The sequence below is a fragment of the Prunus avium genome, chromosome 2 (genome assembly GCF_965620075.1).
Source record: "Prunus avium chromosome 2, drPruAviu1.hap1.1, whole genome shotgun sequence".
Taxonomy (NCBI): Eukaryota; Viridiplantae; Streptophyta; class Magnoliopsida; order Rosales; family Rosaceae; genus Prunus; species Prunus avium.
This window is the reverse complement of record NC_142285.1, coordinates 11,710,612-11,728,638: the sequence shown is the minus strand read 5'-3', so window position 1 is coordinate 11,728,638 and position 18,027 is coordinate 11,710,612. Positions and strand designations below refer to the sequence as shown.

Here is an 18,027-nt window from a genome sequence, read left to right as displayed (position 1 = left end):
CTAGTTTCTACAGCAACTTCGGCGTAGAAGACAGCGCTGAAGACGATGCCATTGCCCCTCTTGGCGAGGTTGAACACGCCGCGTTCTTGCTTTACTGGTTGTGCAAATTCGTGTTTTGCACCCAGGCGAACAAGGTTACCCTGGAGTTCGCCCACCTGGCCGATTACCTAGCACAGGGCGGCAGGTTAGCACTCGGCCCGTTCCTACTCGGCCACATCTACCGCACGCTTCATGACATCGTTACTGATGGGATGAAGCCGAAGCACGGTGGTCCACTGTGGGCCTTCCAGTTCTGGCTGCAGGCCTACTTCCCAGAGCTGAGGGGGGTGGCCGCTTCCTAAGACAACGAGCCGCTAGCCAACGCATTTGCTCGAGCCCCCAAGAAGCATAACGCCACGGCCTTCTGCTATAAATTCTTCTACGGCTTGGCCGAGAGAACTGGAACGCAGTTCCGAGTCTGCCTTGCTCGGCCGGGCCGCCCCGGCCAAGTGCCCCGGCCGTAGTCGCCCCCAGGGTGCCGGCCCCTCCCCTGGCTAGGTCAGCGGCCGTGGCCTCCACCGCGGCCCCATCATCGACCGTGGCCCCAGCTCCCAGGGCGACACCTGCGGTGGGGGGACGAAAGACGCTGGCGCATGGGACCGTGTCAGCCTCCTGTTGTGTAGATACAGCTGCACCAAAATGGATTAAGCTGCATCCTCAACTTGTGATACTCGCAAGTGCACGAACCGTTGGTAGTATAGCATATGTAAGTGCGAGGTCGATTCCACAGGGATTGGTGATTGAATGATCCAATTTAGTTTCCCTACACAAAATAGAAACAAAAACAAAGAACATAAAACAAGGAAGAAAGAAATAAGTAACTCAAGCAAATAAGTTCCCAAGTTCAATTAGATTAACGGATTGATTCTAGCTAAAGTATGATTAAGCCATGGTGTGTGGTCATAACCTTGTGTTCCTAATTCCCTAATTTGATCATTTGTTGTCTAACCTAAAATTAAGCATTAGGAACCCATTAAGCATAGAAGAACATTTTAAACAACCAAGTATGTATCTAATCCCTGTTGTCGAATGTCCATACATACTCTTCCTATTCATAGTTCAATTCGAATTAAAGCATGGTGTATACTCTTAATTCAAACCAAGATAGCTAACATGCAAGCCTAAATGGTGATCAATCATTCAAACTAGCATATTAACTTATAAGCATAATGAATAAGAACAAAAACCATAATTGAAACTTGGAAACTAATTCAACTTGAAAACTTAAGAAAAGAATTTACATTACAAAGAAAAATAAACTACAACTAAGAAGCAAAAGGAAAGCTAGAATTGAGAACTAGAAAGCAAAATTAAGAGAATTTGAGGGAGAGAAGGGAGGGGAGCTCTAGAGAAGTGTTTGAGAGCTCCCCCCCTTGGGGTGTGTTTACAAGCTTAGAGAACATCCCTATTTATAGGCCTAAGGGAAGAGAAAATCTGAATTCAATATGGCTAATGCATACAACACTTGTATTATAAAATCTTGAATTGGTTGATGCACTTGTATTAGAAAATTTGAATTGGTTGCTGCACTTCACCAATAAATCCCACCAGCAGCCCTAGCTCATCTTCATGTCACCATGACCAAGCTTCCAACCAGCTACAATAGCTCATGCCTAGCTCACCATGACCAAGCTTCCAACCAGCTCATCCTGAGGTCAGCATGACCAGCAACTTCAAGGGCTTACAATTTGGGCTTCTCTTACGCAAATGACGACTTTCAGTACTCCAAATTGAATTTCAGAATGTCTTCTTTCCAGCCATATATCATTTGGGCCAATCCAAGGTCGGAGGAGGAAGTTAAGGCCAAAACAAATTGCTAACTCATTTTGCGCGCTGATAAAATCCATCCTGAGCATGGCTCTGTGTTTGCTAGGTAACAGACTCCATATTTATCCAATGGGGCTGAATTTTGGATATGTTATAGTACACACCCATTGGAACAACTTTCATGACGAATTCTGCCTCATCCGAGCTGTGTAGGTTGCTGAAACAAAGCTTGCAATATGACCTACGGAACTGGACTGGCAGGGGGCTGTAGCCAAAATGAGTTTGTCTTTTAAGCTCTTCATCCATTCATCCAAATTAGGCCTTAACATGCTTGAATTGCATGAATTATGCTCTCTTGCTCTATTTGCCTACAAAACACACAAAGGGAGGCAAATAACTTAGAAATCTAAGAAACTAAGCAAAAGAAGTAAGTAAATAGGGCATGTATATGTATGAAATTATGAGCTTAACACCTCCCCAACGTCTCGACCATCCACTGCTGCGGGTAACCCTCGCCTAATTTTTCTCTTTATCGTTTATTCCTCACCGGCCTTTTTAAACCAGTTTGTCTCTGGTCATCTTACTCTTGTCTCTTTTCTTTGTATACGCAGCCTCGGGTCGCAAGAGGAGTTGAGAGGCGTCGGGCACTGAGGCCGCAACAGCCCAAAGTGCCGCGGCCGAAATGGCTGCCCCGCAGCGGCCGAGGAAGAGGACCCTTTTTACCTCCTCGGAGGGCAGAGGTAAAGAGGAGGCTCCTCCTGCGACTGTGAGTGAGGCCCCCTCTGCGATCGTAAGTACCACCCCCTGGCGTCCTTTTTCCTCTTTTGTGCATTCTGATAATCTGGTTCCTTCCTCAGGATATGGTAATAGTCAAGGAGGAGGCTACGGTCGAGGTGCCGTTCGTAAAGGAGGCGGCCGTTGCCCACATGGTGGTCGAGGAGGCGGGGGCCGCAGAGGCGACGGTTGAGGGGGCGGCCGCCGTCGAGGAAGTGGCTGAGGCGCTCGATGCTGAGATCGCGCCCGCAGAGGTGACGCCTGCCGAGGAGGCTGCAGAGGGGACGGCCGAGGAGATCGCCGAGGAAGTCGCCGAAGAGGCCGCTGAGGGAGCTGCCGAAGAAGCCGCTGAGGGAGCTGCCGAAGAGGCCGTCGACGAGGGCGACGAGGAGGCTAATGAAGAGGCCGCTGAGGAGGCAACTGACGAGGCCACCGAAGAGCCTGCTGTGGACGTGCCAAGTGGGCCTTTGACGTCCACCCCTCGTCGCCCAAGCGGCATCTCCTTTTGCTCGGTAAGAATTTGCCTTCAATATACTTGGCTTTTATTGTTCTCTTTTGATATGTTCTATACTTCTGACCGAATTTTTGTCTCTAGCCTCCCCAATCGTCACCGTCGCTAGCCATGGTTGCCGCGACCATGCCTCCGATGCCGTCGTTCCAGGACTCCACGGTCGTGGCCGAGCCGGTGATGACTGGAGCCACGGTCGTGAGTGTGCCGAGTCTCCTGCGGACTCCTTCGGCGGTGATGACCGACCTTTCACTCCCCGTGAGTATTCGACCTCCTTTTTTGTTTATCCCTTTATGTCCTAGTTAACTATCTCTTACCCCTTCTCCCTCTTATGTTCAGGAGGCCACCTCCTCCGATGATCTCGAGGAGCTATACGCCAGCCTCCATGAGGAAGGGGGAAGCTCGGCCTCGGCTCCCTTGGACGAGGATTCCAAGACCGTTATTGAACGGCTCCGGGAGTTCCTTCTCTTTGATGTTCGGCAAATGACTGCCGCCGGGGCGATTACGGAGTTTAGGTCCTGCCTGGATACGGCCATGGCGCTCGGTCTGCTCGACTCGGCTCAACTGGATGAACTGCAAGCTCGTCTGGCCGAAGGCGAAGAGATGATTGGCCGGTATGCTGAAGCTATCACGCGGATGGCCGAGGGGAGCTCGCTTGAGCAGGATCTGGAGGTGATTAAAGAACAAGTTCATCCTGCAATGGCCCGACTGAAAGAAAATGACCTCGTCATCCAACGAGAGAATGAAGAGCTTGCGCAGGTTGAGGCCCAGATTACCGAGCTCCAGGCTCACCGAGATCTCATCCTCCAACGCCGAGATGGCGCGGTCACAGCCGGGAGCGAGCTGAAATCCTCGGCCAAATGAATCCTCAAGGCAGCGACCGAGACGAAGAAGGCCCTGGCCGAGCAGAAGCTGATTCGAGCGAGATGGCAGGCGGACATCAACGGTGGGGACATTGCTTGGAGAAGGATCACCTGCCTGATCTGGGGAATGTTCAGCGAAGGGGTCTAGGCGGGCGAAGAGCGGCCATCTCAACTATTTTTTTTTTTTTTTTTTTTGGGATGTAATAAATATTCACATACATTTTTAAATTATCTATACATATAGTTTATCTTCTGTTTTATGACTTCACATAGACAGATATATATATTATTTCGGCCGTGACTGGCCGTTCTTTTTTTTTTTTTTTGTAAGTAATGCCCCTTCTAACTAAATGTAGGCAAGGGCCTTCTTTTCTGAAAAACGAAACGTATACTTTCCTTTTCTATTTGACGGCCGCGCCCTTTGTTCGGCATGTCTGCCTACTTCCCCTTTTTTTCTTTTTCTTGACTTTTTTGTCGTAGGTTCTCGGCGCCATTTTCTTTTGAACTTGCGCCAAGTCGTAGGCGTCGAGTTCCAACTGTTTTGAACTCCCTGAACTCCTGGGCATTATTCGCGAGCAGCCCTCTTTCTTTTTGTGGTGTTGCCTGATATCTCGAAGAAATCGAACCATCAACCTTAGTAACTCACTAGTGTCTTGGCTCTTGGCCGAGGCATAAGTAGGTGTGCCCACGGCCGAGTTTTCCGAAATGCGGCGCGCCCAAAAAACTTTAGGAGATAAATCATGCCGAACCATGGGCTCGCTTAATAGGCGCGGCTTTGCGCACCCTAGCACCCTCGGCTCCCCTCGTATTGACACACCTTTCAAGGTAGATCGGATGTCTTCGATCCCAAACCCTCGAAAAGACTCGCCCTGTTGCGCATCTTTTCGCGGCTTTTCCTGCTGGGTCTTTTGAGCAGGGGGCTCGGTCATTTCGACCGAGCCGGGTACTTTCAGAGGAGCGTCGTGGGTTTGGCCGAGATAATCTCGGTCAGCCGGCCATCGAGGTATAGTCACCTGGTTCTGCTGATCTGTATCGTAAAGGGAACCCAAGCGCGTTTGCATTGTCGTCTGACTGGCCGAATCGTGTATTTGCAATGATAGTGCAACAGTCATGCCTTTTTGCTCGCATTGTTGTGGTAACGCTTCGGTCATACTGCTTTGGCCGAACTGTGCTTGATTGGCCATAGTATGGGTTGGGCCGAATTGCTCGGCCGTAGACACCGTAGGACTCCTCCTGAATGCTTTGGCTAGAGCGTGGAGTGGGCTACATGCTTTCTTTGCCGGTTGGTTTGGCCCGGGATTCGCCCTTGTGGGTTGGGCCTGCCCCCAGCTGTTGGTCGGCGGCAAAGGATGCTGGCCGTAGCCTAACGCTTGGGTACGGGAAAAGACGCCGAGGCTGCTGCTTTCGCCGTATGGCTCAATCCTTTCACATTCCTGACTTCTATGTCCGGCTCCAGGGAGTGTTGCGGGCGAAGTCATCGGCATTTTCTCCTGGAAAAGCGTTCATAGCTCTGAAGTGAATCTGTCCACTGTGGCCATGAAGGATGTCTCCATCCTGTAAGCCTGCCTGGATATCAAATCCTCCATTACTGCTTGTTCCTGTATGGACTCGGCCGTACGATCCGTCATTACTGGAAAGCTGGCCGAGATCCCGACCGTATGTTCGGTCTCGGTAAATGGTGAAGTGGACTCAGGAGTCTCAGAAGTCATTTCGACGGTTTTGTTTTTTAGCTTTGCCTGTGCCCTAGTTTCCACCATAAATTTTTGACAAGAATCCCACCGGGCGTGCCAAAAGTGTCTGCCGCGCAAATCTCACGGCCTGGAGTTCCGGGCCGAGGGGATATGCGTTAACACGCGGTTTCCTGCTTTTGGGTGCGGTGCGGTTTGTGCGCGGGCGTGCCAGCACGGTCTACCGTGCGTCGATGTGTTGATGAGTGTTGGATGGTTGAGTGGTGCGCCTGTTTGAACTCGTCTTCCTAATCAAACGATTGTAGCCGAGAGAGGAACTGGTCTCGGCTGTTAGGTTCACGGCCTGAACTACAAGGTCGTTGAGTGATGGTGTAGGTGGTGGGTTTTGGGCGGTGCTCCGGCGCGCTGCTCAGGAGCGACGGTCGTATGATATATGGGGTGAGTGAACGAACAACAAGGATGGTGCTCCGGCGCCTTGAAAATCAAGGGTCGTATGATATATTGATGAATGGATTTTCCTTACAATCTACCACTACTCCTAGGAAAGCAAGTAAAGATATTGAAAGTGCATTATAGGAAAAAATAAATTGCTCCGTGGGAGGCTTTATTTTGGTGTTGAACCCTTTGAATGTAGCTCGAGTCTTGTATTTATAGGAAGAGTCCCTGCAGGAGTAATCGAGGCTAAAAATCTGCATGGTGGAGCTGGATTGGAGCAAGTGGGCAGTCCAATCGACATTTGGGATCGTGAAGTAAGGTGGTGTGACCCCGGAAATCTCGGTGAATCTCGGCCGCCGCTCTTGATCGTGGGTTCTGAGCTTCTGGCCGTGGAGACGCATTTATGGCTTGGATAGCTGGTGAACCAATATCTCAGGCTGTCAGAATTCTTGTGAGAATGTCCACATCTAATCACTCTGATCCCCATCACCAAATTCTGACTTCAGTCACTTCCCACCTTCCCTCATGCATTAAATGCTTCTTTGTGGCCAATGGGTTTGCTGCATTAAACAGGCACTACTTCATTAAATGAAGCCTGGGTCCCTGTTATAACGTGATGATCTGACTTTAATATTCCTGGCCGTGATTTTGCTTGGCCTTGGCCTCGGCCTGCGCTTGAGGCTGAGATGATCATGCCTTAGCATTTCTTCTTTTGTCTTTAGGAAGGCGAAGTACCCTGGCGAAACGCTGTGTTTCAGCTTTTACGAACAAGTGTCAGGGCCGAGAGAAGGGGCTCCTTCGGCCAACTTATGGCCGTGATTTATCAAGCACAAACACCTCCGTATTTGTCCATGAATTTCTTCAAAACTTCAACTGTTTTCGGGAATACGAAAGCACCCTGGAACGTCGCATATCCATCAAATTTGTAGCAAAGTGGAAGAAGCTCATCGACGGACCGAAGAATTTTGACGCCACCATCAAAGAAGGCTTTGAACGCAGTGAAAGAATTCTCCCAATCCTGCCAGGATAGATTTCCCTCTAATAAATGCCCCATGGGGGCACTCTTGGTGGGAACATCACCAACCTGCAGACTCTCGCTAGTAGCTTCACCACGAGGCGATGCTGCTGGAAGGTTCAGAGTCCTGCCAGCAGCTGTGTCAGATGTTCTAGGAAGAGGAGAAGTAGGAGGCGGCACCGCTGGGAGGTGCAGGGCGGCATCAGCAGCTGCGTCAATTGGAGGAGTATAAGGTGTACCCTCTGCGCCTTGTGGAGCACCCTCAATCTAATAAAAGAAACAAAAACAAGTCAAGATGACAGATGGCACGAGAGGAGGCAAAACCAAAGCATAGAGGAGGAAAAACATACGATGAATACCTTGTTGGTAGCTTGTGTGGTGTCGGTGACAGCAGCAGGAAGACTAGAGCCAGCCTATGTGGAATGGCATGTCATGTCTTTAGCGGTAAGGACAATCTGCAGAAGAGGAGCGGAGCATGAATTGTGAGTTAAAGCAGGCAGTGCGCGACATATATATGTAAATAAAACAAGCAGGAAGGGTGTCCGATACTGGTTCAACGTTAATGCGTCGCCCGTGGCTGCTAGCAAATCCGAGAGGCATGTTTGAGGCATCTGGCTCCTTCGAGTGAGTGTTGGGATCCAGGTAGGTGCCTTCATCAAGGCAGTAATATTGGTCTTTGTCCAGGTCCTCATCCATGCCACTTGTGTCGTGAATCCTCTCTTGCTCATGGGTGCTAATCCCAGGTTCTACAGCATCATCTTCGTCACTTCCATCATCATCAACTGCCACCACTACCTTAGGTCCCGAGCTTTTAGTCCTGCCTTTGTGGGCGTCAGCAAACCTTTTTTGAAGTATGCGCATGCTTCGGTGCTTTGGAATCGCGTCAGCAAACCTTAGTCTCTTGGTTAAGTAAAAAACAAACTAGTGTCGCCCTTTCCTCCACTGAATCTGAATATATTGCTGCAGGAAACTGTTGCACTCAATTAATGTGGATGAAACAAATGCTAAGAGATTACGGTGTCATTGAGAACACCTTCCTTGTCTACTGCGATAATATTTCTGCCATGTGCCTTGCTAAAAATCTCATACAACATACAAGAACCAAACATATTGATATTCGACATCATTTTATCAGGGATCTTGTAGAAGATGGAATTTTAAAACTTACTTATTGTCCCACTGAGCATCAACTTGCAGATTTGTTAACCAAACCACTTGATTCTCCCAGATTTGAGTTCCTACGAAAATCTATAGGTATTGGACCAAAAGAGTAAAAACTGCACTGCGCATTTGTTCTTAATTTTCCCAACAAAAAAAACGGTGTTTCTACTTTTTTTTCTGTTGCGGTGCAGTTCTTATTCTTTTCCTTATCTAACTCAGTGTTTCGTATGTTTTCCATTGGGCTTCATATCAAAAGTTCAATTCTAGCTAGTATGGGATTAATACAAGAGATGTTGTATTAATACTTCCACCAGGATTGGCACATTCGCACCCTTTCTGTGGTTGTTTGTTTATTTGTTTTTTTTCCCTTGTAATTTTCCTTTTTTATTGTGTGTCAGCTTGTTGTTCCCAAGGGTAAGTTCTCTCTCTCTTACTGGCGTTGTTTTTTTTTTCTGACAGTTTGTTGTTTCCTAGGGCACACACTCTCTCTCTCTCTCAAGACGTGTTCTTGTGCCTCCTCTCCTCAGTTTCTCCGCCCCTCCTCTCAGTTTCTCTAACTCTCTCTCTCTCTCATCTCTTCGCATCCCATCTCTCATCTCTCTGCTTCAATGGAAGAAACCGCCTCTGGCTCCTCTCACGTCACTAACCCGACTCCTTCAGGCACTCAAGGGCCACCTCCTGCTGGTCCATCTTTTCATCCTTCATCTCCGGGCGATCAACCCTCTCTGTTTGTCAAAAGGTTCTCTTCCTCCTCTGAGCAATCTCGTTTCGATTCTGTCACTATTTTTTGAAAAATTCTGTCTGAATGTGTGTTTAGTCTACGCTCTATGCCTAAGGAATTTCTAGCACTTGTCCATAGGCTCTCTCTCAAACCTCTGTGCACACACATTCAACAGTATAATGAACACATTGTGAAGGAAGTTTTTGCAAACATTCCATCTGATATTGACATAGTGTTTGTGCCTGATAAATCACGGCCATAAGCTGGCCGAAGGAGCCCCTTCTCTCGGCCCTAGCACTTGTTCGTAAAAACTGAAACACAGCGTTTCGCCAGGGTACTTCGCCGTTCTAAAGACAAAAGAAGAAATGCTAAGGCATGATCATCTCGGCCTCAAGCGCAAGCCTAGGCCGAGGCCGAACAAAATCACTTCCAAGGCATTAAAGGCAAATCATCACGTGACAGCAGGGTCCCAGGCTTCATTTAATGAAGTAGTGCCTGTTTAATGCAGCAAACCCACTGGCCACAAAGAAGCATTTAATGCATGAGGGAAGGTGGGAAGTGACTGAAGTCAGGATTTGGTGATGAGGATCAGAGTGATTAGACGTGGACATTCTCACAAGAATTCTGACAGCCTGAGATATTGGTTCACCGGCTATCCAGGCCATAAATGCGTCTCCACGGCCAGAAGCTCAGAACCCACGATCAAGAGCGGCGGCCGAGATTCATCGGGATTTCTGGGGTCACACCACCATACTTCACGATCCCAAATGTCGATTGGACTGCCCACTTGCTCCAATCAAGCTCCACCATGCAGATTTTTAGCCTCTATTACTCCTCTAGAGACTCTTTCTATAAATACAAGACTCGAGCTACATTCAAAGGGTTCAACACCAAAACAAAGCCTCCCACGGAGCAACTTATTTTTTCCTGTAATGCACTTTCAATATCTTTACTTGCTTTTCTAGGAGTAGTGTTAGATTGTAAGGAAAATCCATTCATCAATATATCATACGACCCTTGATTTTCAAGGCGCCGGAGCACCATCCTTGTTGTTCGTTCACTCACCCCATATATCACACGACCGTCGATCCCTGAGCAGCGCGCCGGAGCACCGCCCAAAACCCACCACCAACACCATCATTCAACGGCCTTGTAGTTCAGGCCGTGAACCTAACAGCCGAGACCATTTCCTCTCTCGGCTACAATCGTTTGATTAGGAAGACGAGTTCAAACAGGCGCACCACTTATCCATCCAACACTCATCAACACATCGACGCACAGTAGACCGTGCTGGCACGCCCGCGCACAACCGCAATGCACCCAAAAGCAGGAAACCGCGTGTTAACGCATATCCCCTCGGCCCGGAACTCCAGGCCATGAGATTTGCGCGGCAAACACTTTTGGCACGCCCGGTGGGACACTTGTCAAAAAATTTATGGTGGAAACTAGGGCACAGGCAAAGCTCAAAAACAAAGCCGTCGAAATGACTTCTGAGACTCCTGAGTCCACTTCACCAATTACCGAGACCGAACATACGGTCGGGATCTCGGCCAGCGTTCCAGTGACGACGGATCATACAGCCGAGTCCATGCAGGAACAGGCAGTGGTGGAGGAACTGATGTCCAAGCAGGCCTACAGGATAGAAACATCCTTCATGGCCGCGATGGACAGGTTCTCCTCAGAACTGCGAACGCTCTTTCAAGAGAGGATGCCGGTGGCCTCGCCCGCGACACCTCCCAGAGCCGGACCGAGGGGCCAAGAGCACGACAGAATCGAGCCTTACGGCGAAAGCAGCAGCCTCGGCGTCTCGGCCCACACCCAAGCGTTAGGCTACGGCCAGCATTCTTTGCCGCCGACCGACAGCTGGGGGCAATCCCAGCCCACAAGGGCGAGTCCCGGACCAAACCAATCGGCAAAGACAGCATGCGGCCCACTACACGCCTTAGCCAAAGCATTAGGGCGGGGTAGCCCCGCGTTGTCTACAGTCAAGCATCTCGGCCCAACCCATACTTTGGCCGACCAGGCACAGCCCGGCCAGAGCGATGTAACCGAGGCGTCACCACGACAATGCAATCAGAAAGGCTCAACCGCTGCACTACTATTACAAATACACGGTCCGGCCATTCAGACGACAATGCAAACGCGCCAAGATTTCCATTATGATGCGGTTCAGCAGAACCAGGCGGCCATACCTCGATGGCCGCACCCAAGCGTCCCCTTGAAATTGCCCGGTTCGGTCGCAGCGACCGAGCTTTATGCTCAAATGACCCAGCAGGAATGGCCGCGAAGCAATGCGCAGCGAAGCAGGCCTTTTCAAGGGTTTCAGATCGAAGACATCCGATCTGTCTTGAAAGACGTTTCAGTACAGGGGGAGCCGGGGGCACCAGGGTGCACAAAGCCGTGCCTATTAAGCAAGCTCATGGTTTGGCGCAATTTATTTCCTAAAGTTTTTTGGGCACGCCGCGCCTCAAAAAACTCGGCCGTGGGCACATCTCCTTATATCTTGGCCGACGGCCACGACACTAATAAACCACTAAAGCGGATGACGCCCGGGAATTTAGAAGATCTGAAAGAGTCGAGACTTGACGTCTACAACTCGGCGCAAGTTCAAAAGAAAATGGCGCCAAGGACCTACGACAAGAAAGTCAAGAAGAAGAAAAAAGGAAGGTAGGCGGACGGGCTAAAGCGAAAGGCCCGGCCGTCATATAGAAAAGGAAAGTACACATTTCGTTTTTCAAAAAAGAAGGCCCTTGCCTTACATATAGTTAAAAGGGTCGTTACTTACGGAAAAAAAAGAGAACGGCCAGTCACGGCCGAAATAACATATACATATATCTGTATATCTGTCCGTGGTCGTAAACAAAAAAAATATATATATATATATATATATATGTGTGTGAATAAAATAATGTATGTATATGGTTAATTATTACATCCCAAAATATGTCCGAAACAAGTCACTCGCCACTCGCCTATACCCCTTCGCTGAACATCCCCCAGATCAGGCAGGTGATCCTTCTCCAAGCAATGTCCCCGCCGTCGATGTCTGCCTACCATCTAGCTCGGATCAGCTTCCTTTCGGCCAGGGCCTTCTTCGTCTCGGTCGCTCCCTTGAGGATTTGCTTGGCCGAGGACTTCAGTCCTTTCCCGGTCGCAACCGCGCCATCTCGGCGCTGGAGTATGAGAGCTCGACGAGCCTGGAGCTCGGCGATCTGAGCCTCGACCTGCGCAAGTTCTTCAGTTTCCCGTTGGACCGCGAGGTCATTCTCTTTCAATCGGGCCATTGCTGGCAGAACTTGTTCTTTGATCGCCTCCAGATCCTGCTCAAGCGAGCTCCCTTCGGCCATCCTCGTGACGGCTTCAGCATACCGGCCGATCATTTCTTTGCCTTCAGCTAGGCGGGCTTGCAGTTCATCCAGCTGAGCCGAGTCGAGCAGACCGAGTGCCATGGCCGTATCCAAGCAAGACCTGAACTCCATAATTGCTCCGGCAGCGGTCATTTGTTGAAACCCAAGGAGAAGGAATGCAAAGGGTCCATCCCTTGGAATCCATTCGGCCCCTACCCATGCCGAGGTCGAAGAATCCAGGGATGTGGGGGCAATGTTTGTGCCTGATAAATCACGGCCATAAGCTGGCCGAAGGAGCCCCTTCTCTCGGCCCTGGCACTTGTTCGTAAAAACTGAAACGCAGCGTTTCGGCAGGGTACTTCGCCGTCCTAAAGACAAAAGAAGAAATGCTAAGGCATGATCATCTCGGCCTCAAGCGCAGGCCGAGGCCGAGGCCGAACAAAATCACGGCCAAGGCATTAAAGGCAAATCATCACGTGACAACAGGGTCCCAGGCTTCATTTAATGAAGTAGAGCCTATTTAATGCAGCAAACCCACTGGCCACAAAGAAGCATTTAATGCATGAGGGAAAGTGGGAAGTGACTGAAGTCAGGATTTGGTGATGAGGATCAGAGTGATTAGACGTGGACATTCTCACAAGAATTCTGACAGCCTGAGATATTGGTTCACCGGCTATCCAGGCCATAAATGCGTCTCCACGGCCAGAAGCTCAGAACCCACGATCAAGAGCGGCGGCCGAGATTCACCGGGATTTCCGGGGTCACACCACCATACTTCACGATCCCAAATGTCGATTGGACTGCCCACTTGCTCCAATCAAGCTCCACCATGCAGATTTTTAGCCTCGATTACTCCTCCAGAGACTCTTCCTATAAATACAAGACTCGAGCTACATTCAAAGGGTTCAACACCAAAACAAAGCCTCCCACGGAGCAACTTATTTTTTCCTGTAATGCACTTTCAATATCTTTACTTGCTTTCCTAGGAGTAGTGTTAGATTGTAAGGAAAATCCATTCATCAATATATCATACGACCCTTGATTTTCAAGGCGCCGGAGCACCATCCTTGTTGTTCGTTCACTCACCCCATATATCACACGACCATCGCTCCCTGAGCAGCGCGCCGGAGCACCGCCCAAAACCCACCACCAACACCATCACTCAACGGCCTTGTAGTTCAGGCCGTGAACCTAACAGCCGAGACCATTTCCTCTCTCGGCTACAATCGTTTGATTAGGAAGACGAGTTCAAATAGGCGCACCACTTATCCATCCAACACTCATCAACACATCGACGCACGGTAGACCGTGCTGGCACGCCCGCGCACAACCGCACCGCACCCAAAAGCAGGAAACCGCGTGTTAACGCATATCCCCTCGGCCCAGAACTCCAGGCCGTGAGATTTGCGCGGCAGACACATAGATGATCAAGATCAATCCATTTATGTCCTTTGTAGAGGAAAGTATGTCTCTCTCAGTGTCAAAATCATAGATTCCTTCTTCAAATTACCATACACCTCTGCTGCCCAATATGTTCTGTTCTGGAACAAAGCTGAGTCCGTATCCCTAGAGCAAATCAATTCCACTCTCTTCTTACCCGAGAGTCCTGTCAAACCTAAAGGTTCCTTCACCATTGGCAACATGACTCCTCTAGGTAGATGTCTCTGCTATTTGCTCAAATCCAATGTTTTTGCTCCCACCAACAAATCCAGAATTCCCAAATCCCTTGTTGGCATGGCGTGTCTCATGATTTCCTCCTCTGATCCTGTGCCCATCAGTCGGCTAATTTTTTACAGTATCTTACATGCCGGAGTACAGAACAAGGATGACAAATCCACTTGGCTTGTCTTTCCCTCCTTGATCACCTCTCTTGCTCTTCAAGAAGGTTGTCTTGTGTTCTTTTCTGACTCCAGACATCTTCCTCTAACTGTGGATGCAACCACCTTCAAACGTAGTGATGCGGCCTCTACCAAGTCAAAACACACTCCTCCGACTGCTCTTGCATCCAGCTCCTCCTCTGATACTGCAATTCTTGCACTTCACTCCAAACTGGACACCATGCATGAACTGTTAACAGAAATGTCAAAAGCCATTTTTGCCAACCAAGCCTCTATCATTGCAATTCAAAACTTATTGGTATCTCACGGTATTACAGGTACTTTTTCCTCCTCGAAGAATGATGACCCTCCTGCTTCTCCACTTGTTTCCTCTGATCCTAACAACTCTGCTGAGGAAGCCTGTGCTGATTCAATCTCAGATGAGGACCTGATTAGCACACTTCTCAAATCTCGCAAAAGCAAATCTGCTGCAGAATTTCCTTGTGGCTCTGGTAATCCGTCACCAACTCCTGTTGTTTCTCTAGCCATTCCTACTGTACGGAGAAAGCTTCCGGTTAGGAGGTGTCGGAATTGACACTGTTGAGGGGGAGCTATGAGCTTCTGTTGGGGGGGAGTTGTTGTCCTTTTGTGTGTTTTATTTTTGCTGTTCCTTTGCTGTACTCAGTTGGTCTGTGATCCCTTTGTCTTTTCTAAGACAAAAAAGGGGACAATTTTGGGGGACAATTTCAATTCCGTGTTGCTTTTGTAAAAATATCTGTTAAACTTATATTAAATGGCTTCTATGAATTGTGTGTATCTGTTGGAATCATTTAACTCTTCTTGTGAAGGTTGTGCAAGTACTTTGTCAAAAGCAATAGGTTATTACTGTTGTACTAGAATTGAATCTTATGGTTTTGTTTAAGAAAAGACCAAAGGGGGAGATTGTAAGTATTGTATTTTTAAGTTTGGCTCTTCTCTTGTAAATTCACAAAGCCATTGTATTAATTCTTGGTTTCCTAGATAGATTAGAGGTTAAGATTGAAATAGATTGAAGATCATCACAGTCCTCACGTTGTTGCCAAAGGTAAAACTCATATGCATTTTCACTGGATTAATACATGTTCACGTGTATTGATCCAACTTTCAATTTTGCCTGTTTGCTGCAACATTTCTCTTTATTTCAGCCTTAACGATTTTTTAATTCCTTCCCTTCCAAAAAGGCTGACAAACACGTGAGAATAATTTACTTACTCTCAAACGGTTTTGTTTTCTAAAAGATTCAAGCATTTCATTTGTTTATTAGTTTTAAACCCATACCTCTTGGCTGTTATCTTCTTGTCTACCACCTTCTCCAAGTGATGGGTTATAAACTAGTTTTTAAATTCCACTCTTCAAACCTTGATTCAAAGTGCAGCTCCTTGGGTTTATTAAAAAGACAAACACATGCCTTCTGTTTCATTCCCTAAACTTTGTCAGCTCACTTTGTCTACAAAAGGAATAAAACTTTCTTTATTCTTTTTTTCTGTCTTGAACCGCTCCCTTGCTCAAAGTATGTGGCTTGGTAACAAAGTGTTTGGTCAAAAGCTCTATATATATTCTTCCGAACAGACTTGCTAGGTGAGCTGGAACTCATGCATTTTTAATAAAATGTCTTCTGCCTTCTCTCTAGATATATGTTGGACATGAAAACCGAGTGGGTGGAAAAACTCTGAAAAGAGTTTTTTTCTTCAGCCAACAGCTCTCACTCTTGAGGGTTATGAGAATGATTGCATTCACATAAGTGCTTCCCCAAGATGACCTTAAATCTTTAATGGCTGGCTGCTTTTTTCCTTACTTCAATCTTTATAATTGTTTCAGCTAGTATATGTTACTTGAGAGTATACGATTGATAGTATACATATAAACTTCTCCAAGTATACATTTACAAGATTTCGACTGTAAACTATTTTTGTGTAGTTGTTATGTTGAAATAAACTTTATGCTTCAAATACATTATTTCTAGTTTATTCATCACAACACTTATGTTTCATTCGTCTAGCTCAATCATGCTCTATGATTGAGATAGATGAATTTGTGAAACCATAACTCACTCCATACATCAAATTACATACAACTAGAGCTTGGTGCTCTTGAGAGGATTTGCTGCTAAGAGATGAAGAAATGGTGCTTGCTGAAAGGTTGATTGAAGCTGCCTATAGGTGATAGATTGAGCTAAGTCTTCCTTCATTTTCTTGTATTTCTTAATGAGTGGATTGGATCTCTCCTAGCTTGGTGCTCCCAGTTTTTTACCCACTTGGGTTTTCTGGGTCAACAACTCTTGTGTGTTGTTTACTTTCAGCTATTAATTGTCTTACCTTGTTAATCACTTAATTGTTTGTATGTGTGTGTGTATGAATTAACAAGAACTTTTTAAATTGGTTGGTCCTTGACCTGTAGCCTACTTCACCCCCCCCCCCCCCCCCTCTGTAGGCTTTTAGAGCTTAGGGCTGGTTTTACACCATGCCAAGCGAAAATTATTATTTCACACCCAATCACACTACAAGCATAAGTGGGCCTAAGCCACTCAAATGTCCGGGGCTTGCTTGAGTGGGTTGTGGTATGGATGGTAATAAGTTGTCATGAGGCCCGTTGATGGGCCGAAAAATGGAAGTCACGGGTTGCTTGGGAGCCTCGGGACTCAAGCCCATTTCTTAGGCCCAAACGTGGGTAAGCACAATGGAGAAAATAGCCCATTACTTCAACCACAATAGCCCAACCAAAAATAGCCCATTACTTCAACCACCATAGCCCAACCAAGAGTAGCCCATTGCTTCAATCAAGACGACCCAACACTTGATAGAGATAGCCCATTTATTTAATAAATCATATTGTTGTCTTAAGAGGCCCATACAATTAGAATAAGGGGAGCAAGAGCCTCAACACTTGGCTAGAGAACAAAAGCCATGAAAGGGGGTTGGGAGGACCACATGTGCAGAGCTGCTGGGAATCTCCAACACATAGAAAAGGAACAAGTTTCAAGCAAAGACATCCAAAAGACCCAGGGATCTTGGCGCGCAGACTGCTAGGAGGGAAATCACCCTTTGAACCAGCATGCATACCCATTTCTTTCCCTCATCAGATCTGGCCATAGAAGAAGGAAGGAAAGAAGGAAAGGAGATAGTTGGAAATAAGAAGTTCTCCCCTGTGGCAGTTGCGGGAAGAGCATTGAGCTCCCAAAATCCCTAATTTTGTGAGATTGGACAGAGGAGATTTTGCCAAGATAAGATAAATCAAAAGAGGGGAGGAGAAAGGAGGGGAAGAGCTCGGCCAAATTGGATTGAACCAATTAGGGTTTCTTGGGAAATGACAGCTTCCAGCGGCTATAAAATGAGACCTCTTCAACCCAGCAAGCATCATCCACATCTGGAGAGCAAGCTTCCTCTCTCACCTACAAAACTCACCCTTCTCCCTCATTTTCTCCCTTTTGGCAGATTGTTATAACACTTGACAGAGCCTCTGTCAAGCTGCCAGAAAAACACTTAAGCCACCCATTCCCATCTCTCTCCACCAAACCCTCCTACAAACTCCTTCTCTTCTACCTTAATACCTCCCTTTTTTCCCAGAAACACATAGCTTTCTCTTCAGTGCTAAACTCATGACAACTTTGCTTCCCTGCCACAAGCCTCTCATGCCAAGCTAGAAAATTTATCTGTAAGTTATTGTTATTTTCATTGGTGAAGGTAACCGAGGTGTTTCCTAAGGCTATACTACCCTTTCGAAGCATTCTTGGGGCTTAATCTTCGAACTCAGACACAAGGGGGTAATTCCACCAAATCGCTCCTTACGGTGGCCCAGCCCATTTATAGCTGCCAGAAGAAAAAGACCCCTACACTGGGTTTTGCTATTAACAAAA

At 47.6% G+C, this 18,027-nt stretch overlaps 1 protein-coding gene across 3 annotated transcripts in view; it reads right to left on the bottom strand.

The window, feature by feature from the left end:
- Positions 1 to 1,207: 1,207 nt before the first annotated feature.
- The window catches only part of LOC110772695 (uncharacterized), a 35,236-nt gene continuing 18,416 nt past the window's right edge, over positions 1,208 to 18,027 (bottom strand). For all 3 annotated transcript variants that reach the window (XM_088248047.1, XM_088248048.1, XM_088248049.1), the window contains 2 exons: positions 7,449 to 8,059; positions 1,208 to 7,356 (listed from right to left, as the gene is read on the bottom strand). In XM_088248047.1, the coding sequence (XP_088104173.1) occupies positions 4,353 to 5,435 (1,083 nt within the window). In that variant the 5' untranslated portion in view covers positions 5,436 to 7,356; positions 7,449 to 8,059 and the 3' untranslated portion in view covers positions 1,208 to 4,352. The remainder of the gene's footprint in view (positions 7,357 to 7,448; positions 8,060 to 18,027) is intronic.